Below are 20,704 nucleotides of genomic sequence, written 5' to 3' on the forward strand. Positions count from 1 at the left end.
GATCTGAGTGAGTTCACGAACGGGAAATATAGTGGGGCGTGGTCCGATTAGAGTCGATGGCGAGGTATCCGTTGTTGGGAGCACTACTCCGTACCAATTGGTAACCCCACCACTGCAAGTTACCGCCGCATTGTACATTAGTCCGCCCCGCGCACAAAATTATATTATTTTCCTCGTCATCCAAGAGCTCCGTCTTCGCTGATCGCAACTATCTAACTGTGCTGTTCTCTGCTTCGACACTGTCTCACATTTTGAAACATGCCGATCACTGCGATCCTAGGCTCCCAATGGGGTACTTACAGCCCTGTCATCGCTTAGCACCAGGCATGGAGATCTGCTAACGCGAGCCTGCTTTTCTAGGAGATGAAGGGGTTTGTCTGCCTTCACACGCGATATTGAACCTCTTCTGACGAGCGTGGCCGACAGAAAGGAAAGCTGACCGACATCCTTGCCACCAACGCGCAACTCTGTGCGCGAGCCGCCGTGAGGACGATCCGATCCGCATAGGAAATGTATACTGAGATAGAGATGTAGGGCGGTCATAACGCAGGGCATCAAATTGTGTGAGCCGAGACGGATCTGTGTAGGGGTATTGGAGTGGTCTTGCTGATTCTGGAATAGTACCGGGGGTGTGTCGTACAGGTATGCAGTCACATGGCACCGTCAGAGGTGATGGAGAATACTTACTCACCTAGTTTCCACCTTCTTCCTTCTGGTCTCATCAACCCGAATTGGTAACTCATTCGATTCACTGCTTTGGTGTTGCAGGACTGATACTCATCTTAGCTTGAACTTGATTGGTTCAGGTGTTGTTTTCCATGTGTAAGTCGCCGCGGGCCCCCGGGGAGGAGGTCTAGTTCTATCAATTGGCAAATTGACTTCCTTTAGCCCATCATTCTTCAGCGAGCTCAAAGAACTTGATGAGAAAGGCCTCCCCCGAGTTTACGATCGTATCCTCGTCTCGGACCGGGTTCATATTAACTTGGACCTTCACATTGCTGTCGATGGCCTTGAAGAGGCTGAGCTTGGAGGTGAGTAGTCAGTCTACTTAGTACGCGAAACACCCCCCAGCAGCTTCTGATGTCGCATTCTAGAGCAAAAAATTGGAACCACAGGCCGTGGAATTGGCCCATGTTACAGTACAAAGGCTGCAGTAAGGACTACACCAAAGCGACGATAAAACAACACTAAAATCTGCTCAACAGCGAACTGGAATCCGATTAGCAGAGGTTTTCAAAGCCGAGCTGTTTGAGTCAAAACTTCGGCGACTTGCATCAGGCTTCGCCAAGAGATACGGGGACTTGCTGAGGTAAGAGTCAGCTCATTGCGGAGTATGCTGCCCATTCTGACACCATCATCAAACCAGGTATGACGTTGAGGACGAAATCGCCCGTTTTAGAGAATACCGTCCGAAGCTTGCCGGATTCGTCGTCGATGCCGTGTCCTTCATGCGGTCTGCGCAAGAGAAGAACATGAACATTCTTGTGGAGGGTGCCAATGTAAGAGCTCTCTTCTTTATAGAAGTACCGCGCTGATCTATTTGGTGGCCTGAGCAAATGTGCCTGCGCAGGCCCATTGCTCGGTCTGCCTAGACAAAGGCCTTGATGCTAGATCTCGACGTTGGATCATATCCGTATGTATTCTAAAGCTCTATCAACCAGATGTCAGGCATTAACAGTGAACAAGATACGTGACAAGTTCTACCACAACCGTGGCAGGCATTATTGGCGGGTTGCACCTTAATCCACGTGGCCTCACAGAAGTGGTCGGGGTGATCAAATCCTGTACGCTCCATCCATTTTCACCCGGCTGAAAACAACATCTTTCCAAGGAGTTTTGGCCGCTAGTGGCTTTTTTACCCATATATTTGCTTGTATATACTAATAAGAAACAGATACGACACGAGTTGGGATGGGCAGTTTCAAAACGGAAGATCTTGGAGAGTTAGTCATTCAGCCTACAAAATGTGTTTAGTTGCTAATCATATGCGGCAGAGATGGCACAAAACTCCAGGAACTCGGCAAAGAATGGGTACTTATTTTTTCCCGAACTTATTTTAATAGTGCTAATTGTGTCAAGGGGACGTCCACTGGTCGACGGCGTCGTTGTGGTTGGTAAGTTTCTCAGATATTCGAGACTTGTGACGAGAAAGTCTTGGCTAATTCAGATAGGCTCGGTACATGAAATCGCTTGCCCCAGTCTAATATATTCTTCCCGGTATTATTAACATAGATTTTGCAGATCTTGTGGTCCTTCGATATAGCACAGCTATCAATTACTATACAGCACTTAACCTAACTAAGGTGATTGAATATCTCTGTTTATGTTCGCCCTTTTGGTCGAACAGCGGCTGACTCGCTTCACCTCTAAAGCTGGACGTGCTGGATACATTCGAGACGATTAAGGTCGCTGTGGCGTATAAGGACCCCGAATCCGGTGAAGTTCGTTTACAGATGTCTCCTATAGAGTTGCCAGCAGATACTAACTAATCTTGCAGGAGTTGGCTTCGTACCCTACGGATCCCGATATTCTCGATCGAGCTCATGTGGTTTATCATGAGATGCCGGGATGGAAGAGACCGACCACAAACGTGAAGACCTTTGATGATCTTCCCAAGCAGGCGCAGGACTATGTCGAGGTAAGAACCATATCATTGCTAGGGGGCAGTGTCATTAACTGTTGTTGCTAGTTCATTGAAAGCTTTGTTGGAGTCAAGGTAAAATTACAATTTAGAAGGTTGATTTTAACATTTTGATATATTAACATTAAACAGGTAAAATGGATTGGTACTGGCCCTGACCGGGAGAGCATGATAGAGAAATAGGGGCCTGATCTCTACGTTCCGGTGTGCTTTCCTGTGTGGCCGACGGGTACATAGCTAGGGTATGTAGATCAGTCAGGGCCCTGGTCTTATACCTGTGGAGGTTTACTGAAAGAGTCAGTGAGCTCTATAAAACTAGCTGGAGCGTTGAACTCGCCACTTCCATGAACGCAAGTGGCCGAACTCTTTATCGACCTCTTGCCGTATATTGGGACACGACCTAATCGAAAGTTGAGAAATGCTCGTGGAGTCGTAGTAGCAAATCATTCTCTTTCTTTCGTTTATCTCAAGTGGTTGGTGTTGATGTGTAGGGCACAGATATAGACCAAGGGCGTCGGTGATTGCTGTCGTAATCGGTCGATATTTTTCTTCCAACAACGGAAGGGTCTCGCAATTGGTGCCCCGGTCTCGGTATGAGTGGACATACAGGGTCCAAGTCTGACCAAGGGAAGCCTGTCACCTGCCTCGATTGCGAATTTGATAGCGTCACAGTTGTACCAGGCATCTGACTTGAAGTTGCGAATGGACTTGTGGGGCAGGCGCTTCCTCCCGAGGCTAATAGTGTCTTCCTCTTCAACCTTGGTTTTGCTGAGAACCTCACAGAACACCGCAGCAAGCTCCTTGACTGATTTTGTCAAGCAACAGCGAGATAGTGGCTCCTGGGCAAGTCAGCACATCTTACCTGTTGAAGGCCATGCTCGCTCTGCAAGTCCGCTGCTGCTTTCGCATCCAGCACGCGGCATGACATCAGGGCATCGAGTAAGCCGGACACGACCAGTAGCTTCACTTGCCGCCGCATTGCATGCAGCACATCGATCGCACGCTGGTCTGTTTTGAGTAACTCAATAACGTCTTCCAAAACTCCCACCGACAGGTAGCTCCATTTCCCACGGAGCGGTTAGGATATTGGACAAGGAGACTTCGTCACACAGGCTGACCGACCAGATTTTCCGGGATAGAATGATCCCTGGTCCAACTCCTTCGACGAGCCTCCGAACTTTCTTGGGTGCGCTTGACGATGGCATAGAACCTGCAAGAGGCGACCACCAATCAACAGGATGAGCAAAGAAAGGATCGCAGGTCTCATACACATGCCACTGCTCCTCTAGGGCGTTGAGGGGCACTTCTGTTCCCTCTTTGTAATCTTCAGAGTCAAACTTGCCTTCGATGAACTCCTCCAACCCGCGCTGGTAATATTCTGGGGGATGGACAATCCCACCGGAGAGCTGGATCTGGTCCTCGACATCAATATCGGTGCCAAGGTCGCCGTCGAGGTCACAGTCAAGATCAACATCCTCAACGCTGGAGACGTCGGTGTCTGAGTCGCCTCTAGGCTCATCCGACTCGAAGGCTTTGTAAATATCCTCAGACATGTATGGGTCATCTGAATTGTCCACATCAACGAGAGACTGCCGACGTCGTGCCATGCGGGAGAGAGACCGTGACGAGGAGGCATGATGTAGCGATGTATCAGATAGGCGAGAGAAGAGAGAGAAAGCCGTAGGCGTCCGCGACGAAATGCAGCAGACACACCGCTATTGAGCTCCAACGCGAGCGCCATATTGGGAGCCTTTTTGGGCTTTGGTCAAGGTGAATGTGGACGATGTGGTTTCCGTCGAGAGCCTTTTGGTCCCAAAATGGGCCGAGGTACCGTAATGTACTTTGTGGTACTTGGGCACGGCGGGGCGGCGTGCACTAGGGTATGTTTTTATTGCCTGGCGTCTTGGCGTTGAGGTTTCCTTTCAATACTTGATGTTCCTTCCAGGACACACGGCTTATATTTTACACTTTTAAGTTTCTTAATAAAGTAGTATATTTGTAAATTATTATTTAATAAGTATATTAATATATTACCTATAAATAAGATAATACCATTGTAAATTTAAAACTATGATCCCCCCCTTTATCTCTTGTTTCTTTGCGCTAGTATACCTCGGCTTGTTCTTGCGATGCCAAGCACGCAAAGTCACCCGTCGTGTAGCAAGTACCACTCCCAAGGCTCGTGTATGGAACTTGATTGCCGGGAATGCCGGAGTAAAGTGGCATTAATGTACATAAAGGGGACGGACCACACATTTGGAGGTGCGTCACGACAGACGCTTCAGTGGCTCGGCGATGATTACAGGCCAGGCCTGGAGCTGTGCGCTGCTGCATCGGGCACAATAACAGTAGTACCAACAACATTGAATTAACATGCGCAGAGAGTCTGGGCCTGGCGCCTGTCCAGTGTGCCATGCCAGTCAGTACACCAGCCACTTTGACTGTGATCAATTGGGTCAATGAATAATGCGTCGGCGGCCCACTTCAATCAAATGCCTGGCTAGTCACACTTGACTGGACATGCAGCACCAGACCACCAGACACATGTGTGTGCAGTCTGCCGTGCTGTGCTGTGCCTCGCCATCGAATAGCCACAGCCATTTTTATCCCGCCTTTGATGCGGCCCCCCGTCAACAAGTCTAGAAAGCTCTGTCGCATTCTATCCGCACATGTGCAGCCCGAAACGGCCCTCCCGACATGTCCCTCCAGGTCCCCCAATGACGACCCCCTCTCAAAGGCGGCGCAGTCGCGCGCAGGCAAGATGCAAGTCCTGTCCGGTGGTCCCTTGCTGCGCCACCATCGACGCTCAAGTGCTGCGTTTCACCGGGCCACCAGCAAGGCGCACTTTGTCCAAGACGTCTTCTGGTGCCCCAGACCCGGCGAACACAGCCCTACGCTACCATCATTGATGGCTAACGTGCTGCCGTCATAGGTTGACGCGAGGCCGATGAGCAAGGCAGTGGCCGCAGCTGCGTAGGACCCCGGCCAGCCAGTGCTTGGCTTACGCTCCCCCACTTCGTCCATCGCTTGAGTGCGTGCTTTGTTCACGGCTTTCGGCTTTCTGTCAGATGATATTTAAGTTGGCCTTGTCCTCCGGGGGCGCTCCTTCCATTTCCTCTCCCCATCTCACTCACGCATTCCTCTTGCCTCTTCCCATCAAACATTCATCCATCTCGACAACGTCCATACCACCACAAACGTCCCTTACCACCCATACAGCCACAATGTCCAACCAGGGTTACTACAGCGGCGGCGGCGGCGGCGGCTATCCCCAGCAGCCCACCTACGGCCAGCAGTCCGGATATGGTGGCCAGGAAGGCTACGGCCAGCAACAGGGCTACGGCCAGCAGGGCAGCTATCCCCAGCAGGTAAGAAAGAAAGGCAACGCCAAACCTGCGCCGTTCCAACAGTCACATCAACGGACTCTAACAAATCTCTCATAGCAGCAGTACAGCCAGCAGTCGGGCTACCAAAACCAGTACAACCAACAACAGCCATCTTACGGCCAAGGCCAACCCCAGCAGGGCTACAACAACCAGTACGGCAACCGCGGCCACTCGCCCCAGCCGTCCCAACAATACGGCCAGTCTGGCGGTGCCGCCGCCGACTACGCTGCAGGCGCTCCGCAGGGCCAGTATGCCACTGGTCCCACTGGCCCTGGCGGCCCCGGCGGCCCCGAGGGCGCTGTAGGTCCCGATGGTGAGCGCGGTCTCGGCGCCACCCTCGTTGGAGGCGGCGGCGCCGCCTGGGCTGCCCACAAGGCCGGCGGCGGATTCCTGGGCACTGCCGGTGCCGCCATTGCCGGCGCCATCGGCGCGAATGTCCTGGAAAACGCCTTCGACAAGAAGAAGAAGAAGAAGCACGGCAGCCGTGGCCTTGGTGACGACTCTGATTAAGCGGGGGCATATGATGAATTTTTCATTTTTTTTCAGGCGAGATTGACGGGAATTTTGTAATATGATTTTACGGCTTTTTATTGTTCTCTCTGGTAGATACCATGGACAGGATGGAAAGAGGACAACACGATTTATGCACTTGGCCCCAACGAAACTAGTATACGATGCACTCGTCTCTTTGTGACTGTCACCGACACCCCTGTCAGTAGTCATCTTTTGTCGTACGCGGAAAGGTCTAAGCGATAAATAGCGCTGCAATTACATAACTTAGAATAATTGTTAAGAGCCGCGCTGTAAGCATTTAAACAGGTTGCATGAGTATTTCACCATGGCGTAGCATTCATCGCCACGTGCACCGTCTGGTTTCCCAATTTGTCTGTTGGGGTATATTTGAACACCCATCCATGCACAAGTCACATCTCACAAAAGGCATGGTCATGGCACACAAAGCTTCATTAGGTCGGTAAACGCAGGCCGTATCGAAAGAACAAGAAAAAATAGAGACGAAGCCCTAATTGTGATGAACAGAAACCCTCTTCTCCTCATCATCTTCAATGTCACGGGCCTTGCCACCACTATTCTCATGTAAAACGCCGGCACGGCCAACAGTCTCAACTCCAACGGCCTCCTTGGCATCCCGGTCGTGGCTGACGTCGAATTTGCGGCGCAGATGCTCGGGTCCGAGAAAGGTGAGCAGCAGGGTGTATGCGTAGACGCAGCCCATGAAGATGCAAATGACCTTGCCGTACTCGTAGCGCTTGACGCCCTTTTCCGAGGGCGGCAGCGGGAAGCGCTCCCCGAGACGGGCCTCGATGGTGGACGAGGCAGACGAGACGAGGTTGCCGAGCTGGTAGGCGGTGCCGACGACAAAGGTGCGAAAGGCGCCGGGCGACAGCTCCATGAGGTGGATGGGGATGACGCCCCAGGCGCCCTGGACGCAGAACTGCTGGAAGAAGGCGGCGGCCATGATGGACTTGTCGCCGACGAAGCCGTAGGGGTACAGCAGGGCGCCGCCAACGATGCAGCAGAGCACGATGCTGAAGCGGCGGCCGACCGACTGGCTGCAGAAGCCGACGACGGTGCCGCCCGTCATGGCGCCCAAGTTGGCGACGACCTGCGTCACCGTCACGGCCGTCTTGCTGAAGCCGAGCTGGTTCTCGAGCATGGTCGGGTACAGATCCTGCGAGCCGTGGCTCATGAAGTTGAAGCCGGCCATGAGCAGCACGAGGTAGGTGAGCAGCAGCCAGTGCCGCCGCAGGGCCACCTTGCCCTCGCTGATGAAGACGGCGCCGGCCGACTTGCCGACGTGCCCGGCCTCGTTGCGCATGCGTTCGCGCTCCTGGAACACCTTGGTCTCGGGCAGCATGAAGCGGATGGCAATGAAGATGACGGGGGGGCAGGCGGCGAACCAGTACAGAGGGCGCCAGGTATGAGACGTGGTGTCGACGAGGCCGCGGGCAAAGGCGGCGCAGAGGAGGTAGCCAAAGGCATACTATAGTATGAAGGCGAAGAGAATGTCAGCCCAAGAAACTGAACGATTGTATGCACGGTTTGTGGTTTTGATAATAAGTATTCGACCACCCGGTGGTGGAGTTGAGTGAGCAGCGCCGCAGGGGTCTGAATACTCGACTTCCCCCCACTATTGCCGGGGGGGGAAGGAATCCATTGATCTTTTAGGAAGGGGCACTGGGGACGGGGGAGGGGGAGCGGATAAAAAACACCACAAGCACCATGGGCAATGATACGTACGCCTTGCTGCAGGATACCGCTCATGAGACCGCGCGCCTCTTCAGGGAGGTCTTCGAGGGCCGTCGCGGCAGCGTTTCCGTAAAGGCCGCCCATGGCAATGCCAAACAGGGCGCGGCATGCGAGGAACTGGGAGTATGTCTGGCAGAAACCAGTGCCCTAAGAAAGATACGTTAGCGAAATAGTCACGCATGGGGTTTCGATCATCTGTTTCTATCATCACAGATGATGTCTCTCTCTTCTCTCTTTTCTTTCCCTCTTTCCGTTTTCCTCCCGCGTTTGCGCACTTGCGCCTACCCCAGAGACGAGGCCCAAGCCATCTGGAACATGGCTGCGAGCGCCAAGGTGGCCAAGTCGGGTGGCTCCCCGCGCCGCGCGCCCAACAGCGCCTCCTCGCTCCATCTTCTCATCTCATCTCATCTCAGTCTTGGCAAGCCCTACCAAGATGGGGACCAATGCAACGATCTGCAACGAGCACAACGTGTTCAACGCCGTCAAGTGTGGGTTTGACAGTTTGCATTGTCTCAGTGGTCTCGATGCACCATGGTGTGTGGCAAGAGGGATTTTTTCCTTCTCTTTCGATTCTCATCGATGAGCCGTCCTAATCTCCTGCAAACATGGCCACCGCACGCAAAAATGGCAAAGGGTGAAGGGGGTTCATCGTACCAGCTCAAGAACAATAAAGAGTAAGTTGTTCACAATGAATGGCCACCGACGGCCGTATCGATCGCTGGCAATACCAAACAGGATGGATCCCACAGATCGGAACATGAGAACCAGCGTGATGCCCCATGTGATGTCTGTGGCGGTTTTGCCAAATTCTTTCGACAGGTCAGAGACGGTCAGGGAAACCGTAAAGAAGTCAAAGGCATCCCACGTCTGTCCACTTTTGTCAGCACTAACTTGGCCCAAGGCATGCATGGGAAATTTTCAGCTCTCACCCAAGCAGAAAAGGCCAGGGCAAAGAATGCCCATTGTTGCGCGTCGAGCATGCGAACCAACTTCCACGGGTTGGGAACGGGCAACATGGGTGGTTTGAGGGTTGAGAATCTCGTCGCAAGATACTTGCCGGCCGACATGCCCTCGTGAGGCGCCGCGCCTTCATTTTCGGCGCTCTCGCCACCGTGTTGTCCCATGGCGACTCAATTGATGGTTGATGTGATGAGAAGATTTGAAGTTCTCAGATTCTGGTGGTAAACGATAGGAAAAGGGGAAGATGAGAGGAAGAAGGAAGAAGAAATGGTCGACTGGGAGGAAGAAAAAGAAGAAGACGACGACGACGAAATGGCCAGCACAAGCCACTTGCAGATCTCGCGTCAAGCATCAGGGAGAGCCGGCTAATATACCATCATTATGCCGTCAACAAGAGCGACGGGCTAGGGACAACAGCTCCCAGTTAGCCTGGCCCAAGTGTCTCCGACGCCGACTGGCATGACTTGGGATCTTGCTTCTGCCGTCTTGTGATTTGACTGGGGTATCACAGCTTCAACGTGTTTTCGACTGCCCACATCTTCAAGTGCCCACACTCCGTCGCAGCTCCGCAAGCGCCACCCTCCATCTCCAAGCATCTCTCCCCCCAACAAGGCATGGAAAACCGGGGTAAGCCTGGCCTTTCGCCAATCGAGCTCCATGGTCTAGAGTGGCCGTAAGCAGAGGGGGCCACAAAAAGACTAATACTAATACCATCGTAAAGGTCTTGCAGCGTTTCGAGAGAACGGCCGAAGGGGCCCAGCAAGGACGAGAGGCTTCAGAAGAAGGGACGCCCCAAACGCCCAACTGCATCACCATGGTCAAATCCGGTTCGCAAGTGCAAATGCCGTGTTGAATTCAGTTCAGCCGGTTACGACATTGTTCCAACTGCAAATTGCACTCTGGCCGTGTCCATGGCAGCTCTTGAGTCTTGCCCCTCGTTGCCAAGGTCCATAGCCCTCGGTTTGATGTTGGCGACTTGACAACTGGCCGAATCGCGACCGGTCCTCCTCGGCCAACGATTATTTCCACGGTCCATGGACGACAGGCCATGTCCAAGGGCCCGGTTCCGGAATGCGGCACTTGATGAGTTGGCTCTCCAGTCTCCACCGCACGACACATGTAGGACGTCTCGCCCGTGGTCTATTCTAAAGTTTGTACTGGAAGTGACGAATATGCAAACCTTGAGGCCTAGCGGTGTAAGAAGCACAGAGTCACATGACGCAACGCAACAAGGAATACCATGCTACCATGGAACTCCTTTTGGCGATAGACTTTGATGTCGCGCGGCCGGCATCAGAGCATGTACTTACTGTACATACATGTGTACGAAGTATCAACCACAACTCATCGTGCTGGTCCTTTTCCTTTGCTCGGCCCCGTCTGTGGATCCCGATGAACGATGCAGGCAGCTCCGACTACGCATGGATTACCCGCAACAACACGAGAAAGCCATTCGGCCCCTGACAACACGGTCATCAATGGATCAATGGATCAATGGACCAAAGTTCCATAGTTTGTGGTTCTGGCCCACGCTCCAATAAGCCTAAGTCTCAAGCTTCAAGCCCCGAACATTGAAGCCATGTCGTCGACACGCCCGCTGTGACCCCCTCGGTGAGGCGTCGATTCATCAAGTCTTGGAATCCTAGCCCCAGGCTATCTCGGCAATTCTCTGCCGGCCCGAATCCACCACCAGGTGCCTCCCCTGCCATTAGCAATGTCTTGGCCTTTTGCGAATTGTGTTTTGAGGCCGAGTACTCCGTACGGAGGGAGGATGATGAGATGGATTCCAGCGGCTCGCAAGATTGCCAGCCCTTATAGCCGACGGGCCACAGCTAGTACTGGTAAAGCCTGCTGTTTGATCCGGTTTGATGCAGTCAGTCACGGCGCTACGGAATGCCATTGACAAATTCATCCTCAAGATGAAAGCAAAGGTCGGCAATGACGGGGCCTTGCGGCTGATTTCCCGCCCGCGAAATTTCTCCTGCGTGGCGTCGCAAGGAGGATGGCGCCGGCTAGTCTCCTGCCTCACCTCCTCTAACCTGTTTGATTATCCAGCCAGAGTAAATGGTGATGCGCCACCTGCACACGCCTCTTCTTCTTCTCCTTCTTCTCCTTCTTCTCCTTCTTCTAGTTCTTCTTTTTCTTGTCCGGCCTATGCGCATCTGGTGGAGACAATCCGGACAATTATCCGCCCTTTGAGACTAGTTAGGCTACGGACATGGGCCGAAATTCGAACCCCCGATGCCATGAGCGCGAGCGCCAATTTTGGTTGTGTCCGTTAACATGATCAATATCTTGGGTGCCGCCTTGGATGCGGCATGCATGGCAAACCCGACGACATGGGGACTGCAACATGCACACGTGAACCACCCAGGCTGAGCATCTCACAGTTACCGAGTTTGCCTACTTTACCTAAAGTACCTAGGTAGGTACCTAAGTAGTGCATTGCTTGGGAGAACGGCTGTCTGTGCAGAAATGGCCAATCTACAACAATTGCCAATTCTGGCTCCAGCGTAGGATTGGGAACGGGATGCTACGGGATCAACTTGGGCCTTTTCTCAATGCTGGGGCCAGGGGAGGCCCCCATGGGGGGAGCATGGCTACTCCAGTCTGTTTGTACGGAGAAGCGTCATGCCTGGTCCTTCTTATTGGCAGGCTCGAGTCAGCTGGTCGTCGTCACTGAGTAGTAGTACTCCGTATTACTAGTCGCTATTCCCTCCATCCGGAGCGCCACAAACCCCCGCGTTCGGAGTGGGTGACGCAGAAGATCTGGACATGGATCTATCAATGGTGAACTAGGTGTATGCATGTACTACATACATATGTACGTACTGCTACTAGTACAACAGAGGAGATCCCGGGCCGACAGGTCCGACTAGACCATAGGGGCGCATGAAAATACCCTTTTCATTAATTGACCCTTCCATTAACCAACAAGCTGTCAACTTCCAATCTTAGCGCCCGACGCAGGGACACGACTTGATGATCACTGCCTTCCGGCTCATTCTCGTCGCCATCTCCTCACGGCCGCCGCAGGTAGCCGACGAGATAAGGCGACAGCACACGAAATCAAATTGGATAAGTATTGAAAAGAAAGAAAAAGCCAACCACCCCCCAATCATGCAAGTTCCTACTCCGTACACACGGGCCCAACCTACCTTGACTTCTTTACTTCCCATACCCAGCTAGCTGTTGGCGCAAAACGTCGTCGATCCGCCTCCCAGTCATTTCCATCCGCCGCCACGACACATCACAATGACAGCAGCACGCTACACCCAGAGGTACGTATCCCGGTCGGGTACATTGGATGAAAATAGCGACTCCATCTATGCAGCAAGACCCGAAGCTCCAAGAGCATGGCCCAGATAAAAGAGTAAACGAATGTATTAAGAAACGGTTGACAAACTAACATTCGTCTAGTAATCTCCTGACAAATAAGTCCAAGTCAAGACATCATGCATTCCCGTATGTCGTCTCGTCGGCATCCATTTTAACGACCCCTATTGTGACTGTGCATATAACCATTCCAAATCCCTGCAACGCCGCCCCCCCCTACCTAATGAATCACCGGGTATCCGTCCTGCTCGTATAATCCTACAAAAGAGCCCTCCGTTACTCATCCCCCTTCATTCGCCTAAGAGATACCTTCAATAAGCAACTTCATGCCCCATGTTGCCATACAATAACAGTGTGCTTCGGGGTTGTCAAAGACGCCTCACTGCCGGCGTGCTGCGCCATCAAGCATGAAAGGCGCCAACCCCTGGGCTGACTGTCAAACGCCACCACCCATAAATGCGGCAAGGTCATCTAGGTCGAGAAGCTGCCTCTCGAATGCCTGGCAGAGCTCTGGTGCTGTCATGTCTTGGCTCGTGGTCTGACCCTCTTGTGATGCAGAGACTCCGTTCGATGCCGAGTCGGGACTCCGCTGCTTCGCATCGCCAGATTGCATTGTGGCCAGCGGTGCGCCCGGAGGGGGCGATGTAGTAATGGAGGGTGTTTGAATACCGCCCGAGCCCCCATTGATTGTCGTAACGCCGCGTCGAGGAAGAGTGACGGCAGGTGGTTCACTGTCACCTCGAGCGGATTCCGAAACTGACCTCGTAGCAGAGCTGTGGTGGCCAGCCCCAGACCCTCCAGTTTGCTGATCGTAATCCATCGCATCAGGGTTAGTGTCAGCGTTGGAAGAAATCTCATCTTTAACACCAGAGGCAGACTGATGCGAGCCAGAGCCGTGCCTATGAGTTGAGGGGATATTGTTATTGGATGCCGCAGCGTCATTGTTGAGGACCCGCTGCATGACAGCAAGATGCCGAAGCCAGCTTGACATGAGAGGCCAACTTTCGGTGCCTTCATGCATGAACTTCAATCCATCCTTGACAATGTGGGCAGCTGTTTCGACGGCATTGGGAGGGGTAAGTCCCTTGAGAGACAAGTAGGCAACAGTTGCGCTGGCAGTGAATGCAGAAAACAGCATCACAATGGGGAAACAAGTTGGATGATCCTTCTCAGAACCAGCCTCGACAGCGTTGAGAAGCGAGATTGTTCCATGGCAAGAAGTGAAGAGCCGGTCCACGACATCATGGCATCGGGTACTCAATCGGAAGGAGTCCAAATTAAAGCCCGGCGATATGACGTCCTGCAGCAGACGTCGACGATGAACGAAAACTGACGCACAATGCAGCAAGCAGTGCAGCATGGCAAAAGTATACCCGGAGCCCATAGTCATGTGCAAATTGATTTGGCCAGGCTTGTCGACAAACTGCATGGGCAATGAGGCCCGGAGACCTTCAATCTTTGCGAAGAGATCGCTGCAATCTTCATCCCGGAAGGTCTGGACGGTGCCTGCGGTGAGCATACCCACTACATCACGCCAAATGGTGGAGGCGAGGACAATGTATCCGAATTCGCCAATCTCACCACCAGACCCGTGGCTAGGGGACAAAGCACTGTGGCCAAGATACTGGGGTAGGGTCTTGACGTAGACTGCGTTGCCGAAGGCAAAGTTGATATCGGAGCAAGGCAGCGATACATCCGACGTGTCTTGCACCGCAAGAGCCGCAAACCGGCCAGGGGTGCTTGTCAAGAGACAGTCAAGGATGTAAACCAACCACAACGTACGTCGTAGGCTCTCATCGCGAAGAAACTGGTCTGCTTGATCAGAACTGTGATGGCCGTTGAGGATGCGGTACATCTGCAGCATACGGGCTGCTTGGCCAAGGTAGATGTAAGCACGGACGGCATTCCGCGTCCCCCATTCATGAATGACGATGAGACAAAGGGCCTGAATATCGGCTAGATTGGGGTGGTCCAAGTTCTGGTTGATGAGTGCGATGGCCTTGGAGGCATATGACTCGGCAGCATGAGTTGGGCTTCCATGTCGACGAATGAGTGTTGGTGAGCTCCTGCGCGTCAAAAGGTCAGTGATTATTCGGCGCAAACCCTTTCAAGACGTATTCAGCTCCCTTGGCTTCCGTCTGTCAAGTCCACGTGCGGCGATTTGACGAACAGAAGCCGGACAGTCGGGTGTTGGGAAGTGGCGCGATGCACCGATGGGTGGCATTGGCAGCACAGGCATGCAAAGCGACTGCAGGATGGGCCGATGCAAAACAGCATCTTGTCCACGCCGCACAAGATGATGCCACTCGCGGGATTGACGGGAGAAATGAGGCGGCTTACCGAGAAGCACAGGTCAAGAGACCGTAAACAAGAGTCGGCTCCAAAGTGGCATTCTTGAGCTGCTGGACAAACGTGGGCTTGTGGAAAGCCACACAAGCCGGGAATGTCTTGGAGACGACGCGCTCACATTCGGCGATGAGTTCTGGTGTAAGCCTGAGGCGAAAAGAGTCTGGTCAGCAAGAACAACTAGCTTAGGGAAGGAGGATGCACAGTTAGGCAGCGCCAGGCAAAGAGACGGGTATCCATCGAGAGCACATGGCGCCACCAGCCGACGACGAGCTTAGTCTGGCAGTAGACACCAAGCCGGCTGTGTTTCGACGTCGGCGTGGAGTGGGCGAACGTGTCCTTGGCGGCAGCTCGTTGGCGTGGGCTCGACGGGGTCGCAGCCATGAGCAGCCGCGGAACAAGACTCGGTGCTCGAGCTCGGTGCCATGTGAGGTGAGAGGGGAGAGGGGAGAGGGTAGACGGCTTGGCTGGGCAGCGCAGGTCGCCGGCATCTCGGAGGAAGGGGGCGATGTGGATGTGGAGGGTGCCGAGCCAAGAAGGAGTGGTCCGTTGTGATGGGTGTGGCGCGGCACCCCAAGGCCATGCAGGGCACAGCGCGACGGCCGCTTGGCCCGGGAGGTGCTGGACGGTGCACAGGACGTGGGAGAGAGGAGAGAGGGAGAGGGCCAGGACGAGGCCAGGACGGCGGCGGGGGAAACAGACAGAGAGGTGCGCGCAGGCAGCGGGCAGACGAGCACGGGGGGCGACGAGATACTCACTTCTCGGGGGTGACCTGGGCGTGCCTAGCGGATCCAGAGCCCACCACGGGCTGCCTGGCATCAGAGGCGCCGGCGCCGGAGGCCGGGAGGCTGTCGCGCGCTGGGCGCTGCGTGCTTGCGTGGCGAGCAGGGCTCTGGCCGTGATGGTGAGCCATGCTCTCCGAGGGCAGATAGCACTCGTGCATGCCCTTTGCGCAGTTCTTGCAGGGCGCGCGGCCATTTTCGTAGACGCACTTGGTCTTGCCCTTGCGACAGCGCACACAAGCGCCGCCTGCCCTGAGGGCGGTTGAGCGAACCACGCCCGACGACATGGGGACGGTCTGGCGCGTGGACGGGGGGCAGCAACGCAACGAGGAAAAAATTGGTCAAACGACGAGGGAGACGCCCGCGGTGTCTGCGGTTGGCGTCCGGATCAAGGCGACGAAGAAGATAGGATGAAAATTGCGCGTTGGCGATGCTGGAGGAGAGGGAAAGCGCGGTGCCGGAGAATCGAGGGCCCTTGCCGTGCTTGGTCGGACCGGGCGACCAGGGAAGAAAAAAAAAAGAGGCTCCTCAGGCGTGAAATGACGCGTGAGGCGACGAGGCCAAGCGGGCTGGCGACCTAGCAGATTGCCAGCAAACGAGCAACGTGAGCGTGCACTCCAACGCCAGACTCGAGAGACAATGGCCGACACGGCAATGTGCGAAGCAAGATGATGGAGGAGGGAGATGGAAAACCGAGCGGGAGAAAAAGAGAAGCGGGAATGCGGGCACGCGGGAGAGGAAGAAGAGAGGCAGAGAGGCAAAGGCAGCAGACACGGACGGGCAACGGACCTTGGGGGTGGGCGGGCGCCTCGAAAGACGGGGAGGGGGCGAGGCAGAGCTGGTCATGACTGGAGCGCCAGCGCAGGGTACGGGCGGCGGATCGGCTGGGTCTGCCGGACACGCTGCTCCACCTCGCGCGCGCAGAGTTGCATGTCGCACGTCGAGTCGGCTCCAGGACGCTCCAGGACGCTCCAGGTTTGAACTCTGTCTGCCTTTGCGTCTGCGCTTTCCTCGTGGACCCCAAGCCGGCTGGGGCCGGGGCTTGGTTGGGCTTGGAGGAGGCGACGAGGCCGCGGCCGCGGCAAACCATGGGCAAAAAGGCTCGACTCCCTACGGTCCGTTGTCTGTCTCTCTGCCAATTCCCTCCTCATAGGCCGTGGATCATGTCCTTCCCACCCACCCCTCAAACCGGCCAATGTGCGGGTTGGGGATGAATTGTTTTGGTCTGCCGGCGCATCCAGGCATGCCACCTGAGCCGGTCGACCCTTCTGATCCAACGTCCAGGCTGGCCGGCCTGCTCCTTGTGCTCCAGCCGTCGCGTCAGGCGAGACGGGCTCTTGGGCTCTGGCTGGCTGAGCCTGGTGCCTTCAAATGTTCCACGCCATCCACGGGCCAGCCGAATCGCGGGCCTGCGCATTTGCACCAACGTGCGCCAGCCATGCCGCGTGGGCAGCAACTCCAGACCTCCAGACGCCATGTACATGGCCGCGGGCCCGGTGGGAAACCGATCCAGGCATTGCAAAGTCAGACATGGCAAACGCAAGTGAGCAGAACTGGCGAGGCTCGGCACGGCGGCGCTTCCCGACCGAGCCTGGAACCCACCCTGCCTCCTGCCTCCTGTCTCCTGTCTCTGTCTCTGTCTCTGTCTCTGTCTCTGTCTCTGTCTCTGTTTCCAGTCCAACATGGAAGCAACGAGGCAGCCTGGCCCAGGTACATGGACCATGACTTGCCAACACTGGACCTGCCAGGATGGCCGGGGCGGAGTACGGAGCTTCATCGTAACAGCGCCGGAAGGCCGCAGATTCGTCACACCTTGGCGAGTTCGCGGATTTGCGCATTGCATGTTTGCCCTGCCCATCTCTGCCTCTCGACCTCCCTACAAGAGGCAGATGCGTCACGTCACTGTTACGGAGCACGCGAGGCCAAAATATCAAACCACCACCTCGACCATCGAATGAGGTCGTGGGCTCGCCAGGAGGAGTCGTTGCCGCCTGTGTGCTCGTGTCACCCCCAGCGCGCTGCTCTTTCCCTTCCGGCTTTGCATTCTCGGGGTGGGATGCATTTGTGTGTTTGATATCGAGCCAGGCAAAGACCAGACCACCCACCACCATGACAATTACCACCACCCCCTTTTTCAACTTCCAAGACTTCCATGTCATCAACAAGGAGGAACGGGGAGGTGACGGCGGGAGCCCAGTGCGGCGGGCGAATAAGGCTCGTCGCTGGGGTGCGCTGCTCGGCGGAAGGAAGGCACCACCAGCTCTGGAACGGGGTTTCCTCAGATGCGGACGGTACATGCCTGGCGAGGTAGGTACCTTGGTGCGTACTGGATACTTGTCTCTCGCGGTCGTGCGGCCCTTACGCCGTGTCCTGGACGGCGCATGTGCTCAAGTACTCGAGTACCTATCCGCTACTCCGTGCACATGTGCTCCGTGCTCCGTCCCTGCTCCTGATTTGGTTGCCCAAATGCTGCGTTTCTGTAGAGATTATTTTTATCCCGCTTCTCCTACTTAGTACCTACCCTTCGCGCCGACTGCGCCCATCAGACTCTTCAATATTGCTTCCAGCAGAGACCTCAGCCTGCCAGGCCACTTCACTTGGCATGGACCAGACTGCCCCATTTCATTTGGTGGGCTCGACAGATGTCCAATACATTGACCCCTTACCACAGCCCCCAGTCCGGTGAGGTCTGGTGGCCTTCACCCACGGCACACTCACGACCAGGAGGCGCCGCAGATCCTGCTTCCTCCGCACTTGTCGGGGCACCAGCTTCATGCCCAACACCTCTCCCGTCGTGCCAATTTTAAATGAACGGAATCACCACAAGTCGGACACCATGGTCGCTCCGATGCGTCAGCAGCGGCTGCTTGAGCCCGTACCAAGCCGAGTCGACGTGTCGATTCGATTCGACGCGGAGTGGCGCGCCTCCACCAGTAGAAATCAGATAATGTTGCGGTCCGACCAGCCTTCATGCTTTGCCGTCTCATCTTTTTCCCCCACGGATTCGGAACCTCGCCTTATTCCCTTGTGGGGCCGAATGTCTTCCTGAGGCTTCACGGAATCGCCAATTTGCCCATGCCCGACGGGGGCTGGCCTACTTCTCATGTGCCTGTGTAACCGCAAACCTCAAATGCGCCCTTGTTGGCTTTGGAAGAGGCATTTGGACCTCTGCCCAGTCAAACCGGCCCGCGAGGCTGTCGCCAGTAGGAAGGAGCTGGGCGGGATTGCAGACCATCACGCCACTCTCCTCGCGGCACCCCATCTTCTACACCGCGCTTGCACGGAGTACCTGATTATTAAATGGAAGCTCATGTTGCCTTCTCATGGCTGAGCGCTTCAGAGCGTGTAGCACGGCGTAGTCAATCAGCGCATGCACTCGTGTGATGAGCCATGGCTTGAGTTGATGGCTGGCCATCCTGTTTCTAATTTTGAAAGCCCAGCCAACGGGGGTTGGATCCCAAGCCCGCCTCCTCCGGCTCGAAGTGACTGCACCCGATCTTTCTCATTGGCCACAGAGACAAACACCTGGGAAAACTTGATCTCGACGGCCACGGCGCTTGCCCGCGCTCAACGTTACCACTGTTGATGGAAAGAAGTCCAAGGCATTGCGACCTACCGCGTTGGGGTCCTCATCCGTCATCGCGTGAGCTTGCCGCACCGGTGACATGAACAATTTAGCATTGGTGGAGACATTCTAGGCCGCCAGTGAGGCCGGACGGCTTCGGCCCTGGTTGATGCCAGATCCTGCTGGCTTCCCCACACCAGGTCATTCATTATTCAACATTCAACGTTGACGCTTCGGCCTCCGGGTACCTGGGTTCGGATTGGGGTGTATCCAAGCACGGAGCAGGAGCACACCAATATTTCGTGTGCTTGCTCGGCGTTTACAAGGACACGTCGAGTTGCTCGTATGAAACACGGTCGAGGACACATTGGCAAATTTACTACGCCTGGACCGACACGGCCCGATGAAGATCATGTGTCGTGCCTGCTCACAAAACACGCGCTCAAGCAACAAGAGTTTTATTGCCGCGGAAAACTGGTTTGGCGACAGAGAGAGCAAAGGCGAGGGAGGCATGCTGGCAGGCACGCAGGTGAGTGGAAAGTATGGATTGATGGCCCGAGCTGTGAGACAGGCACAAATCGGCAACCTGATGCGAGGGTATTGTGCGCATGGCCCGCCATGGCGAAGGGGTATGCAGGTTGCCACGAAATACCGGGTCATGGTGCGATCCGAGCATTGGGGGCGGTCGTCTCTTTGCCCGGGAAATTTGGGAAACCAAGGGTGCTTTGAAACAGACGCTGCAAACATTGACGCCGGCTCGGCCGCGCTCCTGGCGTTGTGTGTCCTGATCCAGACGCTCGGAGATGATGCTGGTCCCAGCTTTTTATGACGTGGCAATCGGTGATCCACGCTCGTCGGTCGGCTGGCGTCAAGGCGAAGGCCAGGAAGGGTATCGGCATACGGAGTATTACCGCTCACAAGTCCTCGGGCCCTAGGCTTGTGCTGCGGGACGCGAGTAATCCTGATGTCAAGCTTTGTTCGCAGAGAGGGTACGGAGTAGTTGCTTGCACGTACTCTGCATTTGTTTTTTTCTTTTTCCTTTCTTTTTTCTGCTTGCCGTCTCCTCAAGGACCATGCCCCCGGTGTGAGTGAGTGTCCTTCCCGGTGCGGATGTGACTGACTGGTCGGCGAACTGCCCGTCTCCTCGCGTCTTCTCTGCCAGCATGCCACGTTGACGGGTAGAGTCACCAACAGCACAGCTGTTTGAAGATAAGAGACGATTTAAATTAAGCTGAAAGGTATTGCGGGCTATCTGGTCTACTCCGTACTCAAACAGTCAATTTGTACATGTGGGCTTGTGGGCGGGCAGACGGGGGTCAAGACCATGTACCTGGCTGGCGGGGCCATTACTGTTGTAGACATAGGGTACGGGGTAATGTATGTACATTGATGAAAGACACGAGAGAAATGGATGCAAGAT

At 54.9% G+C, this 20,704-nt stretch overlaps 5 protein-coding genes across 5 annotated transcripts; 2 read left to right on the forward strand and 3 right to left on the reverse strand.

Moving 5' to 3' along the window:
- Positions 1 to 654: 654 nt before the first annotated feature.
- PURA (Adenylosuccinate synthetase) lies at positions 655 to 2,824 on the forward strand (the record flags this gene model as incomplete). The annotated part of the gene is made up of 14 exons (XM_066130989.1): positions 655 to 734; positions 787 to 822; positions 889 to 1,031; positions 1,095 to 1,153; positions 1,206 to 1,309; positions 1,367 to 1,499; positions 1,895 to 1,943; positions 1,995 to 2,031; positions 2,080 to 2,114; positions 2,242 to 2,303; positions 2,373 to 2,441; positions 2,498 to 2,638; positions 2,690 to 2,716; positions 2,774 to 2,824. 14 exons carry the CDS (start codon positions 655 to 657, stop codon positions 2,822 to 2,824), a joined length of 1,026 nt encoding a protein of 341 aa, XP_065987050.1.
- Positions 2,825 to 3,663: 839 nt separating this feature from the next.
- Positions 3,664 to 4,248, reverse strand: G6M90_00g073770 (uncharacterized protein; the record flags this gene model as incomplete). Its single annotated transcript, XM_014690202.1, has 1 exon — positions 3,664 to 4,248. The coding sequence occupies one exon, from the start codon at positions 4,246 to 4,248 to the stop codon at positions 3,664 to 3,666; it is 585 nt and encodes a 194-aa protein (XP_014545688.1).
- Positions 4,249 to 5,865: 1,617 nt separating this feature from the next.
- On the forward strand, positions 5,866 to 6,537 carry G6M90_00g073780 (uncharacterized protein; the record flags this gene model as incomplete). Its single annotated transcript, XM_014690201.1, has 2 exons — positions 5,866 to 6,009; positions 6,085 to 6,537. 2 exons carry the CDS (start codon positions 5,866 to 5,868, stop codon positions 6,535 to 6,537), a joined length of 597 nt encoding a protein of 198 aa, XP_014545687.1.
- A 511-nt stretch (positions 6,538 to 7,048) lies between these two features.
- JEN1_2 (Carboxylic acid transporter) lies at positions 7,049 to 9,419 on the reverse strand (the record flags this gene model as incomplete). The annotated part of the gene is made up of 4 exons (XM_014690200.1): positions 7,049 to 8,029; positions 8,287 to 8,442; positions 8,950 to 9,162; positions 9,225 to 9,419. The coding sequence occupies 4 exons, from the start codon at positions 9,417 to 9,419 to the stop codon at positions 7,049 to 7,051; spliced, it is 1,545 nt and encodes a 514-aa protein (XP_014545686.1).
- Positions 9,420 to 13,027: 3,608 nt separating this feature from the next.
- Positions 13,028 to 16,006, reverse strand: G6M90_00g073800 (uncharacterized protein; the record flags this gene model as incomplete). Its single annotated transcript, XM_014690199.1, has 3 exons — positions 13,028 to 14,657; positions 14,932 to 15,084; positions 15,696 to 16,006. The coding sequence occupies 3 exons, from the start codon at positions 16,004 to 16,006 to the stop codon at positions 13,028 to 13,030; spliced, it is 2,094 nt and encodes a 697-aa protein (XP_014545685.1).
- Positions 16,007 to 20,704: the final 4,698 nt, after the last annotated feature.

Source organism: Metarhizium brunneum, chromosome 4 (genome assembly GCF_013426205.1).
Source record: "Metarhizium brunneum chromosome 4, complete sequence".
Classification (NCBI taxonomy): domain Eukaryota; kingdom Fungi; phylum Ascomycota; class Sordariomycetes; order Hypocreales; family Clavicipitaceae; genus Metarhizium; species Metarhizium brunneum.